An 18,782-nucleotide genomic window follows, 5' to 3' on the forward strand; every position below is an offset into this window, starting at 1 on the left:
ACCAGTCCCAAAAACCAACCAGTATTTTTACACTTGAATTACGATCCTTCCCCAGGTTTGACATACAGCAGACAAACAATAGCATACAGTCAAATATTCACTTTCCTTTTAGCTCCTCTATAAGGCCATCAAGATTGAATAATAAATTCCATCATCATTTTTTCTTAATTGTGTATAACCAAAACAAATAACCTATGCCACATAGGGAACCTGGGACCTTCTCAATAAAATCATATGATTTAAAGGATTCCTCATTGTCACATACATAGATATAGTGAATAAATGTGAATTCAATTATGACACTGGTTGTTGCAAAGCCACCTTCAACCCAATAGATGACTTACATCACTCTGCAGTTTGTAGGCCTGCTTGGCATGCTTGACATTGAGCTGCTCGGGGTCACAGGTGTAGTCGTGGAGCTTGTGGCGGTAGGTGAGGTCACTAGCCTGAGCCTGACTCTTTTTGGCCTGCAGAAACTCGGGCTGGTCAGCATGCATTTTGAAGTGGCCCCGATCTTCCTTGGACTGGCGTTTATACTCCAGGTTGCTCTGGAGTTTGCTGGCTGCCAGAGAGTGCACCATCTTGGGGTCATCCTCCACACAGCGCAGCCCCACCTGCTGGCCCTTCTCCTTCAGATGGGACTCCTTGTAGCGGACCTATAGGAGGGAGAAACAGAAACAGTTTTCAGTTGTTGTTGTGACAAAATTTAGTTTTTAGGGGTTTAAAATAACAATGGATTAAAATTACCTGCAACTATTTCAGAATGCTCTGCCTTAAAATGACTTTTGCTAATTGTTCTACATCCAGAATACATGAGCAAATCTTCCTAACTTCCGTAATAAATCTTTTGGATTTGAAAAACTTGGGAATTACTTTCTGTAGATTGTAGGTGGTGTAAGTTTAAAATACAGAGGCCTGACTGTTTTTTCACCACATTAGGAAGTACTATTTAAAAAATAAAAGGTGCATATACAATAAGTCCCAGTGTGTGCTTCAAAAATGTTTCAAGACAGACTGAAGGGACTCAAACTGTGTGACAAACTATACTTCATCACATGAACTCACATCACTGGCAATTGCTCTGGAGGCCTTGGCAGTTTGGAAGGGAATAGCATCCAGCCTCAGGTCATAGCCTGATGTCTTCACTTGCTCCCCAGATGACTTATAAACTTTCTTCATGGGAAAAGAGTTTTAAAGATAAAAAGGTCACAAAGTGGTTTTGGCTTTTTTATATCTCCGTGTATCATTTGCTTGTATTTAGGATTGTGAGAAACTGGCTTACATCGCTAATCTGCTGCGCGTTCATCTTGGCTCTGACAAAGTCTGGATCATCTGAGTGTAAAGTGTACTTGTGCATGTCATCATTCTTCCCAGATTTGTACAACCTCTGTAGTGTAAAAACATGAACAATATTGTCATTAGAAACCAACAACATCCAGAATTTTTGCAGTAGAACAACAGAAGTTCCTTAAAGTTTCTCCTCACCTCACTGCACTGTTGATAGCTTGTCTTAGCGTGGAGGATATCAGGAGAGTCTGCCACTGAGGTGAATCTCAGGCTGTCTGGCAGCTGACGATACTTCTTCTGCATGAAGGAAGACCACACACACTTTAACAGTAGGAAACACAAATGGACTGAGACTTTTTGTGTTAAAATAAGAATGAAAATATACTATCGGCTAAAATTCTGTGAACAGATATGGTCAGTGGAAAGTGCAGCATTACAATAGGTTCCAAGAATCAAATGTCTCGCCTGCCTTTTTACTGCTACACACTTTCATACAGCAACACTAATGCTACATTGACTTAAAAGGCACATACAGAGCAATAAAACACACATATAGAATCTATCAGAAACTATATGTATAGGTTTTTTCATAAAACAACATTGTGTACATGCAGAATGTGACTTTATATGCAATCAGGGCCATAGCTACCATTTAGCAACCTGCAGGAGTTTAATCAAAAAATGTACATAAAACATTGAAAAATCTAAATAATTACAAATAAAAATTGAAATATATTTTTGCTTTCTGCCCATAATATTATGAGGGTGGTAAGATAATTGCTGGGGGACACATGACCTGTTACAGCCCTGTATGTGCTAACAGACATGCACCCTAATTAATACCATTTGCCACATTTACTCACATCACTTATAAGGTCTCCAGCCTTCTTAGCTGACTCCAGCTGGGGTGCACCCACACCGTCCCAGGCCACTCCTTTCATAAAATTGAGGTCTGACTTGTACAATTTCTTGAAATAAAGAAAAAAAAAAGTCAGTCAAGTTGATTCATCCTTTTTTTTATGCTCATATCTCCTCCTCATCCACACGTCTCACCTCACTCTGCAAGTTGTAAGCCGTTTTGGCCCACTTGACCTTCATGTCGTCGGGAAGCACTGTGTACTCATGCAGTTTCTTCCTGTAGTCCTGCTCGCTGGCGAGGGCCTGGGCATTCTTAGCCGTCACCAGGTGAATCATGTCTTGGGTGAGGTGGTACTGCCCACTGGTTGTCAGTGCATCCTTGCGGTACTCCTGGTTGCTGGCCAGCCGGCCTGCCTGCAGGCAGTGCAGGAGTCGCGGGTCGTCCAAGACGCTTTTGACCCCGATGTGCTTCCCTTTTTCCAGCAGGTGGTTGTGTTTGTAGTTGTACTGCAGAGACACAGAAGTAATACACTCTAGTTTACTGTATTTGGACATTAAATTGTGGCTTGATGTAACTAAATAAGCAACATCTATGTATTTTGATGCAATTCAGTGTAGTAGCCCAGCAACAACTTTACTTTACTTTTCTGAAACTTAGAAAGCACATTATTTAAACTCACAGAAGGCTGTAGTTTGTTATGTTGCTGTGATTGCATTATACTCTTACATTGCATTATATGCATTTTGTATATACATGTGGTCTCTCTTTAGGTGGATATTTTTGGCAGATATTAATCTATATCAGTCAGTAATAATATTTACATCACTGGCGATGCCTGTGGAGCTCTTGGCAGCCTGGAAGGGGATGTCCTGCATGGTGAGTTTGTAGCCCTGAGCCCTCAGAGTGTGCCAGGACTCTCTGTACTTGATCTGGAGCAGAGAGACAAACAACCAAAAATCATTAACTGTATAATAACACACTCTATGAAAAATGAAGTCACATATGTTTACAATATATTGTATGGTGCACAGGTCAGTACCTCACTAAAGTTGGCTGCATTGATCTTTGCTTGCGTAATCTCTGGTCTCTCACTTGTTATAGTGTAGTTGTGCTGGTCATTCACCCCTTTCTCTTTGTACAAACGCTGGTAGAGAGGGATAAAACACATCATTTGAAGTCTTAAATAACAGCTTAACTGAGCAACTGGGAGAGAACTAAAACAATAAGGTGATTGTCTCACTTCATTTGTGATCTGTCCACTGAGTTTGGCATGGACGATATCTGGAGAGTCAGCGACAGAGGTGTGCTTGAAGTTGTACGGCTGCTGGCGGTACTTTTTCTGTTATAGAAGAAAGAACAAAGTTAGTGTTTGTTCATTTTTAGTTGATTTCATGGTAAAAAGTCAAGATATGTGTGATTATTGAATTGATTCAATACACACATATTCATGATTCTATACTTTAGAATTGACTTTTTAGATCTAGACCAGTGGTTCTCATAGCTTTTGGTGTCAAAGACTGCCAAATTGGTACACATCAGGCTGTGGATCCGTATTTGATAAGATGTAGTCTCAGAGATCACCATCTGATAAGATTTCATTATTATATACTGTCTATTCTGTAAATTGACTGACTAACAGTGAAACATATAAGTGTGAAACCTATGAACAGAATAATCATTTATATACATTATCTTATTAAGTTCACTTTTAGTCAGTAAAATAATAGTGAAATAAAATATTTCCCATGTAACCCCTGCAAGGACCTGCAAGGACCGGCAAAGTTGAGAACTGCTAATCTACACCTACATGACGGCAATAAGAGCATCAGTACTGTATGTACACGAAACAAATAGAATAAGAAATAAAAGACAAAAGAAGAGAAGATCTCCTACATCACTGATGAGGTCCATGGCCTTCTTGGAGCCTTCAATCTGCAGAGCCCCTGTGGCGATCCAGGCTGCACCCCGCAGGTAGTTCAGGTCAGAGCGATACACATTCTGTGACCAACACACACATTAAAGTTTTTCAGCTCATTTTCAAACATCCAGTTGGTCTAATTGCTTCAGAAATGTTTTAGTAATAAACAAGACAAAAACAACAATTTACTAATGTGAAATACTGTATGTATTTGCAGCATTCTGCTGTCTATCTCACCTCGCTCTGCAGAGCGTATGCTTTCTTGGCTGCCTGCACCTTCATGTCATCAGGAAGTGAGGTGTACTGATGCAGGGTAAGCCTGTAGTCCTGATCACTGACCAGTGACTGGGCCTTTTTGGCGTGGGCGACCTCCATCATGTCCATCGAGAGGTTGAACTTTGAGAGCTGCTTTGCCGAGTCCTGCTTGTACTTAATCTGGAGCGGGACGAAGGGACAAGGGGTAGAGAGTTTGTAACATAATATATCATTATATTATATCATTATATATATAATTAGTGTGTTTGAGTTACACTTAAGGAGCACTTACATCACTCTGCAGCTTGCTGGCATGGACCGAGTGAGCAATGTTTATGTCATCCTGCAGTCCCTTCAGTCCGATCATCTTCCCTTTGGTCTTCTCAAATTCTCCTTTGTATTTTTGCTGAAATGACAAATCACTTTCAATATGTTGTAGCAAGATGAGTAAAGCGAGACGCTGTGTCAAATGTTTCAAGGCATCAGTGTGCTGAATAGACACTTAAACCAAACTAAATGAGTAACATTTAACATAACTTTAGCATAGGATTTAACTGTTGTCTGAGGCTCTACTATTGTTTGAGAGTGCCAGGTAAGTGATTTAAAAATGCTACGTCCTGTGTTACAACAATAAAAGCCTGCAACTTTTGCAGACATGTGTGTTTTGGACCCATGGTGAAAATGACATGATGTTATAACATAAAGTGTAAGTTTCAAGCTCACATCGCTGAGGATCTCTGCAGATGCTTTGGCAGACTGGAAAGGAATGGCATCCAGACGCAGCTTATAACCACCGTCACGTATCTTTGTCCAAGATTCCTTGTAACGGCTCTGAAAATTCACACAGCAGATGCATAAAGATGTGGAAAACCTCACACACACAGGTGGCTGAGTGGTTGGATTGACTGGCTGTTTTTGTTTTCTGAATGTGGTTTTACCTCGCTGATGTTTGTAGCATTGAGCTTGGCCTGAACCATCTCAGGCAGCTCTCCACTGAGCGTGTAGTTGTGCTTCATGTTTTCACCCTTCTCCCTGTACAACCTCTGTAAACACGAAAGTAGGGCATTATAAGCCTCATATATACAGTATTTATTAGAGGCCATCAGTGCAGTTAGACATACTATGTTAATATTTGTATGTGAAACAAATACATCAGATTTACTGCCTATTGTATCTTGTGCATTAAACAAATGACTGAGAGCACAAATGACAGCTGAACTTACATCAACGGCTAGTTTGTTGCTGACTTTGGCCTGCATCATCTCTGGAGTGTTTTCAACACTGGTATACTTCAGACCACTTACGTTCTGACGATACTTTTTCTAGATTTAGTAAAAAAAAACATAAAAAAACAGACAGTTATAATGTGATTAAACCATAAACAAACGGGTGCGCATGCATTTGATAAACAGTGGAGGGCACAAAATGATCACAAACAGAACAAATAAACTGCCAGGCAAAGTGCAACAAAAAAAAACTAGTATTTTTTGTAGATTAGACAAATGTACAGTAGATACATAGTTACATAGAAGTCTGCTTAGGGCTCTGTTCTATTTATGTGCAGTCAGGCATTTCATGGTCTAATGTTGGTATCCCTGACTGGAATGACCCTCAAAATAAGTGGCTGCTTATGAACAGGTTATGAATAGAGTCTGGGGTTGCCAGTCTGCACTAGCTGTGTCACAGAAATATTTTTATGTACTGTTTGCATGCATTTAGAAAGAAGTGTTTATGAAAAAAGGCTGTGGATAGGAAGTTTAATTTTTTTAAATACTACAAAATTATGACCATACCGTGACCCTTGCTTAATTAAAGGCTAGATTGTTATATCTGTAGTCTCAAAGGATTTTTCCCCCTACGCATTTGTTAATACATATTACATTACCAAGGTTCATACACAGCTGAGATGTCAGAGCTTGGAAGTTTCCATAATATTGCCTTTTGGCCCTGTTTCCTAATCATGCACCCACTGAACTAAGAAGATCTGGGCCCCAAGAAGCTTTTAGGAAACTGGACACTTGGTGTTAATGGGGGGATGCTTCACATCTTTCCCCTTAGAGGGTCTGGGTAGCACAAATGACATGCATGTGTTTCCTAATCTACCATTCAAAAAAAAAACCCTGATGTAATATTTCAGTGTAAGCAATGTGGACCCACAAACCTAATTAATTTGGTGAAGAGAAAGAAACGAGGAAAGAGGGAGCCCTAATTAGTGAAGATGAGTCTTTTTTATATGTGACAGCTTCACTATTATCAGCCGGGTCTCTTGTTAAAGCTGGGTGTAGTCCACGTACTTAACCCAGTTTCTGGAGAACAGAAACGGTCCGCAGGTCTTTAAATACATTCTGACCTCAGCTGTAAATCTAAGTATGTGCCTTTCAGTCACATGTTACACAATCATGCTTATCACTTTCTCATGCTCTCTGCGCTAATAATTCAGTTATTAATAGCACTTAAGTGTGGTTATTCAGACACTGATTGATAATTGGTTTAAATTACATTTGAGTCCAATACAACTACCACAAATGAGGGAAATGTTAATGAAGGCCAAGGAAAGAAACACGCTGTTGCTGTGGCTTAGCATTTAACCATGTAAGTGTTGCCATTTCTCTTTTTTATTTAACATTACCAACTATTTAACCCCTTAACTTGCAGCTGATTCCAGGAATGCATTCTGGGTCATAGATTACCTCACTGACGAGGTCTCCGGCTTTCTTCGCCTGCTGGACATCCAGAGATTTTGAGGCCTCCCAGCCGACTCCCTTCATCCAGTTCAGATCTGACCTGTACTGTTTCTGGATATGGACACAAATTTCACCTCAGTCAGTCCTGTAGTTAATGAATCCCAAGTTGTTATTTTGACATCCAACAATGAGACTTACATCACTCTGCAGATCATAGGCCTTCTTAGCCCAGGCAACATTCATGTCAGTTGGCAGAGTCGTATACTCATGGAGGAAAGTCCTGTAGTTGGTCTCGGTTGCCAGATCTTGAGCCTTCTTGGCATGGCTGATGTTCAGCATATCCAGATGAACACTGGGGACGAGATTCATTTCATACAGTAAAAGAAGAGTTTTGTTCCAAAATGACACAAGATATAAGTCCAGATTTACAGTATTATGCTGGATCAGTGCTCTTTGGTTATTGGAGTCATTCTCTCTTAAATAGAAGGATACTAAAGCACTTTATCTTTATCAAGGTGAAGGGCTGTGTGGTCTTCTGCCTCAGCAAATGACTATTGTATCTGTTATGTGTTGTGTTATCTGACTGCTGTCATGACTGATTATTGGCCACAATGCTGATTAGTGTAATTTGCTAATAAGCCAGACATTACCTCTGCAATGTGTTTTAGGAAGATATCTATGATAGTGAGTCTGTTTGTACTTCTAAAACTAACCTTTATTTTTGAATTAAAAACATATTTTAGAAAACATCCTTTAGGAATTTCAGAGCTCATCACAACATACACAGTATGTCAAGGACACATACAGCAGAGACAGATAACTTTTGTCTCCTTTGACATTAAACCAGCTTTAAATCAGATCAGTTCAATTAATGACTGCTTAACTCACCAGCTTTACAACTACAGTTAACTGTTTTCATTTGGTGTCTGATGTGTGATATTATCCCTGATCAGATCAATGTTGGTGTTCTTGGACCAGGATTGGAAAAAAGGCAAAGAGTCTCACCTGTATTTGGCCTTAGTTTCCTCATAGTCCTTCTTGTAGTTGCGGTCACTCTGCAGTTTGGTGGCCAGAGCAGAGTGGGCCATCTGAGAGTCATCACTGCTGGACTTAATGCCAATCACCTTGCCTTTGTTTTTCTCATATTTCTCCCTGTATTTGACCTGCAAGGAGATAAGATATCAGTGGTTGAGCCAGTCCATGTCCCAAGTTTGTTAACATTGTCAAGTTCAAATACATGATAAATAATACATTATTGCACAAAAATAAAATTTGTCTCCTCAGGCCAACATTGAAGATGCAGGCTATTTAGAATAACTCACATCACTGGCCAGGTCTCTTTTGGCTTTAGCGGTGAGTATAGAGAGAGCGTCCAAACGTAGCTCAAAGCCCTTTTCCCTCTGCTTCTCCCAGTTGCTCCTGTACACTTTCTAAAAGTCAAAATAGAGTAGTAGAGATATGTATTACATTGCAGTCGCACAGACAGAAACACCAGAAATATTGTGAATCTCCATCTCAAAAATACATTTGATTTCTACATCGGTTGATTATATAAAAAACAAAATGTAATGATGACAAATTTTGAAAGTTGGTTTTCAGACAGATTTATCATAAACTCAAGGGATATGAGACTTTTGGATGAGTCACAAAAGTTTCTTAATGAGAAAATGTAGATTTGTGGTGTGGTAGTATGTGTGGCAACATACTGTACTTCTCTGAAAACAGGACATAAAGTTGCACAGTACGTCTTCCGTACACCAGTAATAGACAATTTCGTGAAGGGACTTCCTTTAAATGCAAGACAAACTGGCCATGAATTACTTTTTTGTGCCAAACATTGTTTGAGTCTTATGTCAATTAAACGTCTAAACATTTAAAGTGGATTATGCCAATTTGGTTGACTTTCAATACTAATCAAATTTTCCTAATGTCTATTTAATGGACTAAGTCCTCAGTTAATCAAGTTTATTTTGTGCTGTAAGGGAACACTAAATTTACAAGAAAAGTTACAAGAATCCTGCGTTGAAGATTTGAAGTTCGTTTTAAAAATGATTTAGATCAATTAATCTTTCTGAGAACGGACCACACTGGACCAGGATCAGGTCACTCAAATGTACTGTATGAGCACATCATCATGGAAAACTCTACTGCAGCACTGAGACCAGCCCAAGAGGCATGACGCCAAGAAACAAGGCTGCTACTGTCTTGTGTATTCTTTATGAACGTAGCATGTAAATGAAAGGGAGCATCACTGCAGTTCAAAAACACCCTACTGTACTTCATTTTCTTGATAGACAAACCTAATCTAATCTTTGCAAGGACAAACCGATCTAAACACTGAAGCCTGAAGTACACCCCATATCTTCATCAGAAAAGAAAACTAAATTTTACAGTTCAACAGATTAGAACAACGTTTAAACGTATTTCTTTACAGGTCACTAGAACTGCAAAGGTGAAGCTACCCACTTTGATAATCTTGGAAGTATTTATGAGTATGATACATAATGAAGCTGCTCATTGCGATGAAATTCTCTGAACTTACCCCACTGAGAAGGTCAGCATTAGCTTTTGCTTGTCTGAAAAGAGGCTCATCTTTTGTCATGGTGTACTGGTGTATGATCTGCTCTGTGTTTGCTTTGTACGCCAGCTGAAAATAAGAATCAGATAGACATATGATGTGAAAGTGCACAGTAATTAAATGCACTCGTTTACACACAGCTTTTACAGTAAAGACCGTACGTCGCTCTGCAGTTCCTGGCTCTTCTTGGCGTGTTTGATGGAGAGATCGTCTGCCACATGGGTGAACCCAATGCTGTCTGCCTTCTGTCTGTATTTAGTCTGTGAGAAAAAGCCCAGTAGATAAATAGTGTACCTAATACAATGTAAAGTTTATTAACAAACAAAAATATGTACATAACATAAACACATAATTGTACTGACATCACTAAGCAGCTCTCCAGCTTTCTTGGCCTGGGTGATGTTCATACATCCTTCGGAATCCCAGCCCACTCCTTTCATCCAGTTCAGGTCTGAGCGGTACTGGTTCTGTGAAGCAACAAAATGGGGAAAATATTTAAAACATTTTCTATTGCCATTTGAATAACAGACCAGGGCTCATCCCTTCCTCTCGTCTCTCACCTCGCTTTGCAGAGAATAAGCCTTTTTGGCCTGCTGGACCTTGATGTCATCAGGCATGACGGTGTAGTCATGCAGCTTTGTGCGGTATTCCAGGTCACTGGCGAGGGCCTGAGCCTTTTTGGCATGGCTCAGGTTAATCATGTCGTGAGGAAGGCTGTAGTTGCCCTGGCTCTCCTTGGAGCCCTTCTTGTACTTAATCTGAAGTGATCACGATTCAAAACATTTTTAATTTTGAGTGTATGAGTGCATAGGAAGTATGTGCAGATATGCTGTTTTGTGTTATATGAAGCTTACATCACTATTCATCTTGGCCACTTGCAGAGAGTGCAGAGTCTTGGAGTCGCTCATGTTGATCCCCACTGCCTTTTCCTTGTCCTTCATGTACGTCTCTTTGTATTTAATCTGAAACACATGCCCGGCTGACTTAATTATCATATTAAACCCACTTAGCATTTTGCTGGGTCTCACTATACTGTATCTCATCGCAGTGGGTTAGGAGTGTGCGCTTGCTTACATCACTGGCGAGGTCACGGGAAGCCTTTGCTGCTTTGACACTCAGGTCGTCCACACCGATGTCACAGGCTTTAGACTTGGTTTTCTCCCACTCTTCCTTATATTTAATCTGTGATAATAAAGTGATAAATTTAGTTCACTCACTTTGAAGCATGGGAAGTTTTTCTGACCATGTAAATAAGCTCAGATGTGAACATGCATACTCAAAGTGTGCATATGAAGTGTGCAACCTACATCACTGCACAAGGCAGCATTGGCTTTGGCGTTTTTGATTTGGGGCAGGTCCTCAGATAGTGTGTACTGATGTTTGGTCTTTTCATAGCCTGCTTTGTAATTTAGCTAAAAGAAAAAAGAAAAACACATTCATACAATAAATCATACAATTTATTCATACAATGAATGCAGTTGAAAAGTTCTGATGTAGTTGGTGTGATCTCTATCAACCCTTGCAGTTTACTTACATTGCTGACAAGCTGAGCGTTTTTCTTTGCTAAAACAATCTCAGGTGTGTCTGTCACTGGACTGTACTTGACCTGGTCAATGTGTTGCCTGTAGTTCTTCTGCAGTCATATAGGAAACAATTTATACAATTAATAAATGTATCACCTAGATGAGAAAATATGATTCATTGTAATAGTAATGTAATTTGCATATAAGCTACATATTGACACAAAATAATGACACTTAAGGCTTAAATTCTGTTTGAGAGAACTCACATCTTTCAGTGGGTCCAGCTTCCTTTGGCTTTGGTAGCCTGGTGTGAGGGTGGCTGGGTAGTTGTATTCACCCTGCTCCTGTTCACAGCCTTGTTTATAAGAAATCTGGAATTGACAAGAAGACTATGTCTGTGATATTACTGGCATAGCAGTTGATCTACTTTGTTTCATTTCATTATTCAACCCGTATCAACCACTAGTTAAAGTAAACATTTGTCCATATATTAGATAATAAATACAATACTGATTTCTAATATACTATATGCATAAATCTAAAACTGCATTACCATAGTATGCTAAATCCATTAAAAAATGAGGCTTACATCACTAGCCAGTTTCCTGGCTTTCATGGCATGCATGGTCTTCTTATCGATGCCTGAGTCTTCATAGTGACCCTTCATATTGCTGGTGTACTTCTCTTTGTACTTGTTCTTTAAAAATATAGAAAGATGAAGAAAAATCAGTATGCAGGACTCTAATATAACCATAATATCCACACATTGACCTTTATGACACATACAGTGGGCCAAACATATAATATTGTAGGTTAGTTGTACTCCATGTTTTTAAGGGTTCATAGGTATTTTCTTTTGTAAATGTATGAGAACAATAATGTAAAATAAGGTATGTCATACTTACATCGCTTGTGAACTTGGCAACTTTGGCAGCATTTTGAAACTGTGGCGTCTCACAGAAATTGATGCTGTGACCTTTAGTATTCTCCAAGTCCTTCTTGTACTCCACCTGTTAGAAAATAGGAAAAATTACAGCAGCTGCTTGGTAAGAAATGTTTCATTTCAACCCCTGTTTTCTTGTTGTCCAACGGTCAGAGTTGATCCTTTGTGACAACATGTTATGTGCTAAATATAAAGTGCCTGCCACGAATCAGTCACCATCACAGACACTCCATCGCAACAAAAACGTCAATGAGACAAACCTCTAATCTTAAATATGCTTTGCTGAGCTGAACAATGACACCAAGGCACCATTTAACTTGTCAGTCTCTTTAACACAAATACCACACAGGGAGAATTTTGTCACCTTTAAATGTTCAAGCTAAATCGGAACATTGTTCACAGACAAGCAAAAGCTACTGTGGTTGAATAATGTCTCAGCATGGTTTTTAGTGGAAGACAAGGCTCAGAATAGATGCTAATAGCTCACATTTAGATGTCATATTCCCAAGGCTCAGAATAGTTGCTCAAGAGTGATGAACCGTGTTCGTGTGTGAGGTAACATTAGTTTGATGGGATGTCCTGTGGCCTTGTAGGTGAGCTGTAACTCCACCTGACAGGCACTTCAGAAATGCTAAAAATGCAAGTTAGGTGGCTTTGTGTCTACTGGAAACTGACATAGTATGCCCAATATTTCTAGCTCTCAAACACACATGCACTGAGCAACAACATTTGTATTTGTCAAAAACTTTAGCTTAGACTGATCATATTTATAAAACCAACTTCTTGGACTTCCTGGATAAAGCTATAAATAAGATAAAAGACAAATATACTGTATGAAGGTCGGGTCTTTGCCTTGAGAGCTTGACAAACTCACCTCGCTGACCATCTTGTTGATCTTTCGGGCATTCTTTAGAGCCAGATTGTCCTCAGATGTCAGGCTATGGAAGTGTGAGGTGCCCTTCATTTTGTTCGCGTCCTTCCTGTATTTTAGCTGCAAAGAGATGAAAGATGATTTAGTGCATACATGTATAGGAGGACAACATGTATGTTGTATGTCTGTAGGATCAGGAGATTAGCTGTACACACATGCACACGCACAGTCTAATTTAGTCAGGGTGAAAAGTTTTAAGAATGACAACATGGAGAGGCTTTCTCGACGTAGTCCCTCATCTATTTGGTCCAGTGATGACAAGGCCAGGCCTTACACTCTACACTCTGTAATGTTTTGATGGCATTTACAACCAGTTCACATGGTTACACATTTGATACAGGGTCCCTTTTTAACTGCTCAGCAAACAGACCTTCCAACTACTTTAAACTCAAGATGCAGTGATGTCTCATGAAGGGCCTACAGCCTACTGCTGTCAGGTTGATACTCACATCACTAGCGTTTTCCTGAGCCTTCTTGGCAAGATAATAACCAGGAGTGATCATGGCAGGAAAGCTTCCTTTGCCTCGTTGCTGCTCATACTCCTCGGTATAGGCAATCTGCAAACAGAGGATAACTTAATCCATTCAAATCAAGTGTAAAAATAGTAGTAGAAATAAACTGCATAAACTATATTCTAAAAGCGTTTAGTGGGTTCAAATTAAATCGTATGGGATAAGGTGAAGGCCAACACCCTGGGTGTGAATCCCAGGAGGCTGGCTAACATATAAGTGGTTTTACTAGAGGCTTAAACCCAATAAAACAGTACCAGTATATTCCTTACCTGGCTGAAATTCTCTGCATTTTCTCTGGCATGAACTGCTTCAGCCGCTGCTGCCTCAGTGCTGGCTTTACCCTTAATCTCTTGTTCATACATCTGACGATACTTTATCTGGTAGGACATGAAAACCATTACCAACCGATGATCAGACCTCTGTAACAGTGTTTGTATGCATATGTGTACATTTTTATATTGTATCTACTTACATCACTGGCCTGCTCACTGGCCTTCTTTGATATCTTGTATCCAGGTGTAAGATGTGCAGGAAAGCTACCTTTGCCTCTCTGCTGCTCATACTCTTCTGTATAGGCATACTGGAGGGAAAAAAAACAATGATTCTGTTAAGTGAAAAAGACTTCTAAGGTATTATCAATAACATCTCGTCATATAAATGAAATAAAACATACTCAGTATTATAAAGTGATCATGAAAGGCTTAAAGCTTACGTCGCTAACAATTTGTCCTTGTTTCTTGGCCAGAAGCACCTCTGGGGGGTCAACAAATGTGGTGTACTTTGAAACTCTCTCCTCGTGTCCTTTTTTATATTCCAACTGAAGAAAGAGAAAACAATTAACTTAAACATGAATTGTGACTGTTTAAATTTTGGTCTATCTAGTCTATAAATTATACCAACTTACGTTGCTGGCCAAAGTATTGGCTTGTTTAGCAGCCTGGTAACCTGGTGTGATCATGGCAGGGAAGCTGCCTTTTCCTTTTGACTGCTCATACTCCTCTGTGTACTTCACCTGCCAAAGTCAATAAAATCAATCATTCAGGGCATTTGACCTCTATGGATGCAAAATAGTTCTATTTATTTTAAGTACCACTTTATTTATTTAAAGACACTATAACCCCATATTTAGGTTTTATAAAATGAAAGCGTTGAGGAATAAAAAGATGTATGCTCACATCACTGATGGTCTTCTGGGCCTGAGACATCGTCACTATCTCCTGGTTGGTCACCATGCCTGAGTACCATGTCTGCTGCTGTGAGAACTCAGACTTCGACTGAAAGGCCTGTTTGAAATATGGAAGACAAACCATTTCCAGACATTCACGAGACAGGCCACATTGTATCTTTCATGCCTTTAGGGCCTTTTTCAAATACTTCTTCTCTGGTTTACTTAGCCTCTATATATGATATGATTGACATGAAATAAATCTGTGTTTGCACAGCTTTGTTGTCGACAGAAACAAAAGATTTGACCAAATTCAAAGTACATACAAAATAGAACAGAGTGAAGATGACATTGTTACAGTCTAGTAAAATAAGTTAGTTGACTAACTCTCCTCCATGATCACTAATGATTAAAAAATGATTATTTGAATGAAAACCTGGGATCACTGCACACAATAACTTTGCTGTTTACAAAGAAAGTCAAGGGTAGGAGAAAGAAAAAGGTACAGAAGTAGGATTGTTTGTTATATATACTAAATATATGCAAAAGGAAAGATCAGAATTTGTGCTGGAACTCCCTTTAACTGGGTGTAATGGCCAGTTGCTCTACTGGGAGCTCACCTGACTGACCATTTGATTGGCTAGACGAGCCTTCTCCAGCTCCATGGACCTCATGTCATGGTGGAAGGTGGACATAAAGCGCTCACCGTCTTCGCGATACTTCAGCTACAAGTGCATATAGACGACAAGCATTAAGCCAAGACCAGCACACATTTGCACATGCGCACACTAGACATGTGTTTACAGAATCCACTTCGGTAGCTGGATACTATAAACACATGCATGAATCAAGAAAAAAAAAAACTGTCAGCTCTGACTGATATCAACCTGACTTCAGATCAGGCAAACATCCCTCTATTCTTATGTTGTCAACTTGAGCTCACATGCTTAATGCTGGAGGGATAATATTAGAGCTCTGTTATTAATAACTGAGATGTTCTAATCAAGATAAAGCTGGACCTGCCAAGAAAGATCCAGAAAGGAGCACTGAGTGATGAAACTCTGAGCTGTTTGCTAATGATCCTTAAGCTGTAAAAATGTTCAAAACTAATATTAGAATAGCCGTGTTGCAGGGGATAAGAGTGACCTCTCTGGAGCATCAGCGCTGAAGGGCTAACGAGAAACATATGTGTAACAACTTTCAAAACTTTTAGTATGTTTTAAATTGTAAAAACTCACTGAAAACAAGTCAGGTAACACTAAGTAAATAATAAAAGCAAAAACTCTGCGTGTTACCCAAAGTGTTTAGTGGACAGTGCTGAGGGTCACTCAGCATGGTCTGAATCAGACCTCAGATCAAATATCAACAAGTTAAGTCCCAAAGCTGTCTAGTGGCATCTAGCAGTAGCTGATGAGCTTGCTAGCCTAGTGCTAATATAAGCCGAAGAACATTGCATGAACTCGTAGACACAGACAGACACACAGACAGGCAGGAACAGGTGGCAGAGCAGAGGAGAGGAAGGGATGTGAGGCTGTTTTTCCTGACGTATAATTTTAGCCCCCTGAAGCATAAAGCGGGCTAAGCAGAGGGGGTTGTCTCTCGCCTCTGTCACATGAACAGAAATAACCTGAGCAGCACTCTCCATTCCTCACCGCTGCCGTCACCGTGGACTCAGAGCAGCCTTCCACCTTTTCTCTCTCTTCCATCCATTAAAGGAGGAATCAGATCTTTTTTTTCTGATAGTAATGACGTGTCTGCTTAGGGTCGTGTGCTTTCTGATTGCATGTGTGTTTGTAGGTTAATAAATAAAATAAAGAGTCATTTGTGAGGTTACCAGTGGTTTTGTGTGTGTGAAAATAACGTTGTACTAAATTATATATTATTGGTATACTATTACAAATTTAGCTTTATTTAAATTAAATTGTAATGTGTGCATCAATCCCTTGATGATGATCTAAACACAACACAATGACGACCATGAATAGCATTCTCCAGTGTTAACCCAGTCATGACAACCCAATGATAAATGACCATTTCACTCATGGCATAGACAGAGACTTATGTCAGCCTGTCAACAATGCGCCCTGACTCAGATCAAGGCGAAATACTTTGTCTCGTGTTGCTGCTTGTGTGTTTTTGCGTATGACATCATCGTACCTCACTGCTCGCCTTGCTTTGCTTCTTCGCATTGATGTTGACGGGTGTCTCGTACACACTTGTGAACGTGTTGTTCCTTGGATTGTGTCTGGAGGGTTGAGATATAAAGGTGGTCATCATTTTAATCAAGAATTTTGAGTTCATGGAAACAAATGGGGAAAAGGGTGTATCTATTTTACACAAAAAATGGCTTTTTAAGATAGATTTGTCATCCGTTTTTGGGATTATACTCAGATAATATGTTATATCATAAGGCGTTATTATAGTACTTACACAGAGCAGTATGGCCTCTTCTTGTGGCTAACAAAGTTATTGGCAGTAAGCACCATCTTACAGATGTCACAATGGAAACATGCTTTATGCCAGTTCTGAGAAAAAGACAAATTACATTATTTCAGAGGGTCCTTAAAACTGAACTCTAAATTCGGAAACATGACTTCAGTCTAGTTTATTGTGTGGAAACAATATTTAAACTTAGACAGGTAATTTCTGATATGACATCAGATTAATAAGCTTCAATTGTACAAGGCCCAAAATAACACCGGCAATCACAACATGATCTTCAAACTAGACTTGCTGACTTGTTCTCAAATATAGCTTTTATGGGACTTTTAAACCTCTCATGGTGCAGAGGTAACAACGCAGTAATCAGTATGTTTAAACAGAAATCTTTCTTTTGTAATGTATTATTACTAGTTTAGTTTTTAGTTCAAACATGTACTTAGAGACATATCATATTAAAAATGTTAGATTAAGAAGAATAGAAGAATTCTATATAAACTTTTTGTATTTTTAAACTGTAGTTTATTGGCAGATCTTTGTACACTGAGCCATGTGCTGCCGTTGATGCAGAGAAATACTTGGAATAGCTTGAATGTGTAGGTTGTTTGTGTTTTTCTATAACACATAATCTATAGCAATCATCTACATCTACAAATGCCTCAAATTTTAATAACAATTTTACACTTTGACAGATGTGTTATGTAAGAACTGAAGATGATAGAAAAGTAATAATACAGTTTAGAAACAATATTTCTATGTTACCTGGTCAATGCAGTTGATCTTCTCAGCTGGGTAGACCACAAACCCACACCTGGCACAGGACTGCATGGTGAATGCAGTGGTGAAAACCTTCAGGAAAAATATCGGAAGAGAAAAAACAAGTGTGAAATTGGCTGGCTGAAAACAAGAGTCAGGTCGATCAGTCAGGCAGCAGTTTAGTGGAGGAACTGGCAGTGACCCCCAGACAGTCGTGATAGTGCGTCTCTGGTGGTGGTTAACTTAGCTCTGTGACAGTCAATCTTTGAAACTCTCTCTTACTTGACACCATGTCCTATAATGGTCCAACCCCCTTCCATGTCAGGCTAGGGGACTGGCTGAGTCCAGCTGTCTGTCTGCAGGAAGAGAGAGAGAGAGACAGAGCGTTCAGATGTCACTGTATGTGTAATGCTCCTGAGTTGGACAGCTGGTTCAACTTTGGGCATGTTGCCATGACACTTAGACATAAAAGTGTAATACATTGTGTAATACTTTTACTTAGTCTTACTTACATTCATCAGCTAAGTATGTTAAGAATTTAACTCTGGTTTTTAGCGGCTCTCCATATACTTACAAAAAAAGTGTCAAGGACAGGTGCACAGGATGAAATATGGACATACAAGAAGAAAATATAGACATAACAACTAAACAAAGGCAACAAAGTTAAGTAGAAACACAGCTCTATCCACAATGATGAACATAAAGAGGATGTGCCTTGAGTTCTTGAATTTATTGTGGACATACACCAGGGGCCAGGAACACCTGTTTAGTGTCACAACACAGTCAGATCCATAAGAGCAAATTCAGATAAATCCTCATCTATCTGTTGATCCAATTGTAATTTTGTAAAAACTGCATCACAGGGTTTTAAATAGGTAATAACCCTGTAATACCAAAGTTAAAAAACACTACAATATGTTTTCTCCAAAAAG

General features: G+C 39.4%; 1 protein-coding gene across 3 annotated transcripts in view; it reads right to left on the reverse strand.

Annotated features, from left to right (window-relative positions):
• Window positions 1-18,124, reverse strand: part of nrap (nebulin-related anchoring protein) — a 19,848-nt gene extending 1,724 nt beyond the window's left edge. Inside the window, exons 1-41 of one of the 3 annotated variants that reach the window (XM_035662135.1) lie at window positions 17,857-18,124; window positions 17,086-17,180; window positions 16,813-16,900; window positions 15,285-15,380; window positions 14,666-14,773; window positions 14,395-14,502; window positions 14,203-14,307; window positions 13,963-14,070; window positions 13,760-13,867; window positions 13,428-13,535; window positions 12,922-13,038; window positions 12,010-12,114; window positions 11,694-11,801; window positions 11,371-11,475; window positions 11,116-11,214; window positions 10,889-10,993; window positions 10,656-10,763; window positions 10,436-10,543; window positions 10,142-10,339; window positions 9,944-10,048; window positions 9,743-9,841; window positions 9,546-9,650; window positions 8,326-8,433; window positions 8,009-8,166; window positions 7,202-7,355; window positions 7,010-7,114; window positions 5,543-5,641; window positions 5,258-5,362; window positions 5,043-5,150; window positions 4,612-4,725; window positions 4,302-4,499; window positions 4,040-4,144; window positions 3,387-3,485; window positions 3,186-3,290; window positions 2,968-3,075; window positions 2,341-2,652; window positions 2,151-2,255; window positions 1,486-1,584; window positions 1,283-1,387; window positions 1,066-1,173; window positions 345-656 (exon numbers count right to left, since the gene is read on the reverse strand). In XM_035662135.1, coding sequence (XP_035518028.1) covers window positions 345-656; window positions 1,066-1,173; window positions 1,283-1,387; window positions 1,486-1,584; window positions 2,151-2,255; window positions 2,341-2,652; window positions 2,968-3,075; window positions 3,186-3,290; window positions 3,387-3,485; window positions 4,040-4,144; window positions 4,302-4,499; window positions 4,612-4,725; window positions 5,043-5,150; window positions 5,258-5,362; window positions 5,543-5,641; window positions 7,010-7,114; window positions 7,202-7,355; window positions 8,009-8,166; window positions 8,326-8,433; window positions 9,546-9,650; window positions 9,743-9,841; window positions 9,944-10,048; window positions 10,142-10,339; window positions 10,436-10,543; window positions 10,656-10,763; window positions 10,889-10,993; window positions 11,116-11,214; window positions 11,371-11,475; window positions 11,694-11,801; window positions 12,010-12,114; window positions 12,922-13,038; window positions 13,428-13,535; window positions 13,760-13,867; window positions 13,963-14,070; window positions 14,203-14,307; window positions 14,395-14,502; window positions 14,666-14,773; window positions 15,285-15,380; window positions 16,813-16,900; window positions 17,086-17,180; window positions 17,857-17,922 — 4,959 coding nt within the window. In that variant the 5' untranslated portion in view covers window positions 17,923-18,124. Of the gene's footprint in view, window positions 1-344; window positions 657-1,065; window positions 1,174-1,282; window positions 1,388-1,485; window positions 1,585-2,150; window positions 2,256-2,340; window positions 2,653-2,967; window positions 3,076-3,185; window positions 3,291-3,386; window positions 3,486-4,039; window positions 4,145-4,301; window positions 4,500-4,611; window positions 4,726-5,042; window positions 5,151-5,257; window positions 5,363-5,542; window positions 5,642-7,009; window positions 7,115-7,201; window positions 7,356-8,008; window positions 8,167-8,325; window positions 8,434-9,545; window positions 9,651-9,742; window positions 9,842-9,943; window positions 10,049-10,141; window positions 10,340-10,435; window positions 10,544-10,655; window positions 10,764-10,888; window positions 10,994-11,115; window positions 11,215-11,370; window positions 11,476-11,693; window positions 11,802-12,009; window positions 12,115-12,921; window positions 13,039-13,427; window positions 13,536-13,759; window positions 13,868-13,962; window positions 14,071-14,202; window positions 14,308-14,394; window positions 14,503-14,665; window positions 14,774-15,275; window positions 15,381-16,812; window positions 16,901-17,085; window positions 17,181-17,856 lie in introns of all 3 variants that reach the window. The other 2 variants (XM_035662125.1, XM_035662145.1) reach the window with 2 other exon arrangements.
• Window positions 18,125-18,782: the final 658 nt, after the last annotated feature.

The sequence above is a fragment of the Morone saxatilis genome, unplaced genomic scaffold (genome assembly GCF_004916995.1).
Source record: "Morone saxatilis isolate NCDOM2014 unplaced genomic scaffold, NCSU_SB_2.0 Contig1, whole genome shotgun sequence".
In the NCBI taxonomy this organism is placed as follows: Eukaryota; Metazoa; Chordata; class Actinopteri; family Moronidae; genus Morone; species Morone saxatilis.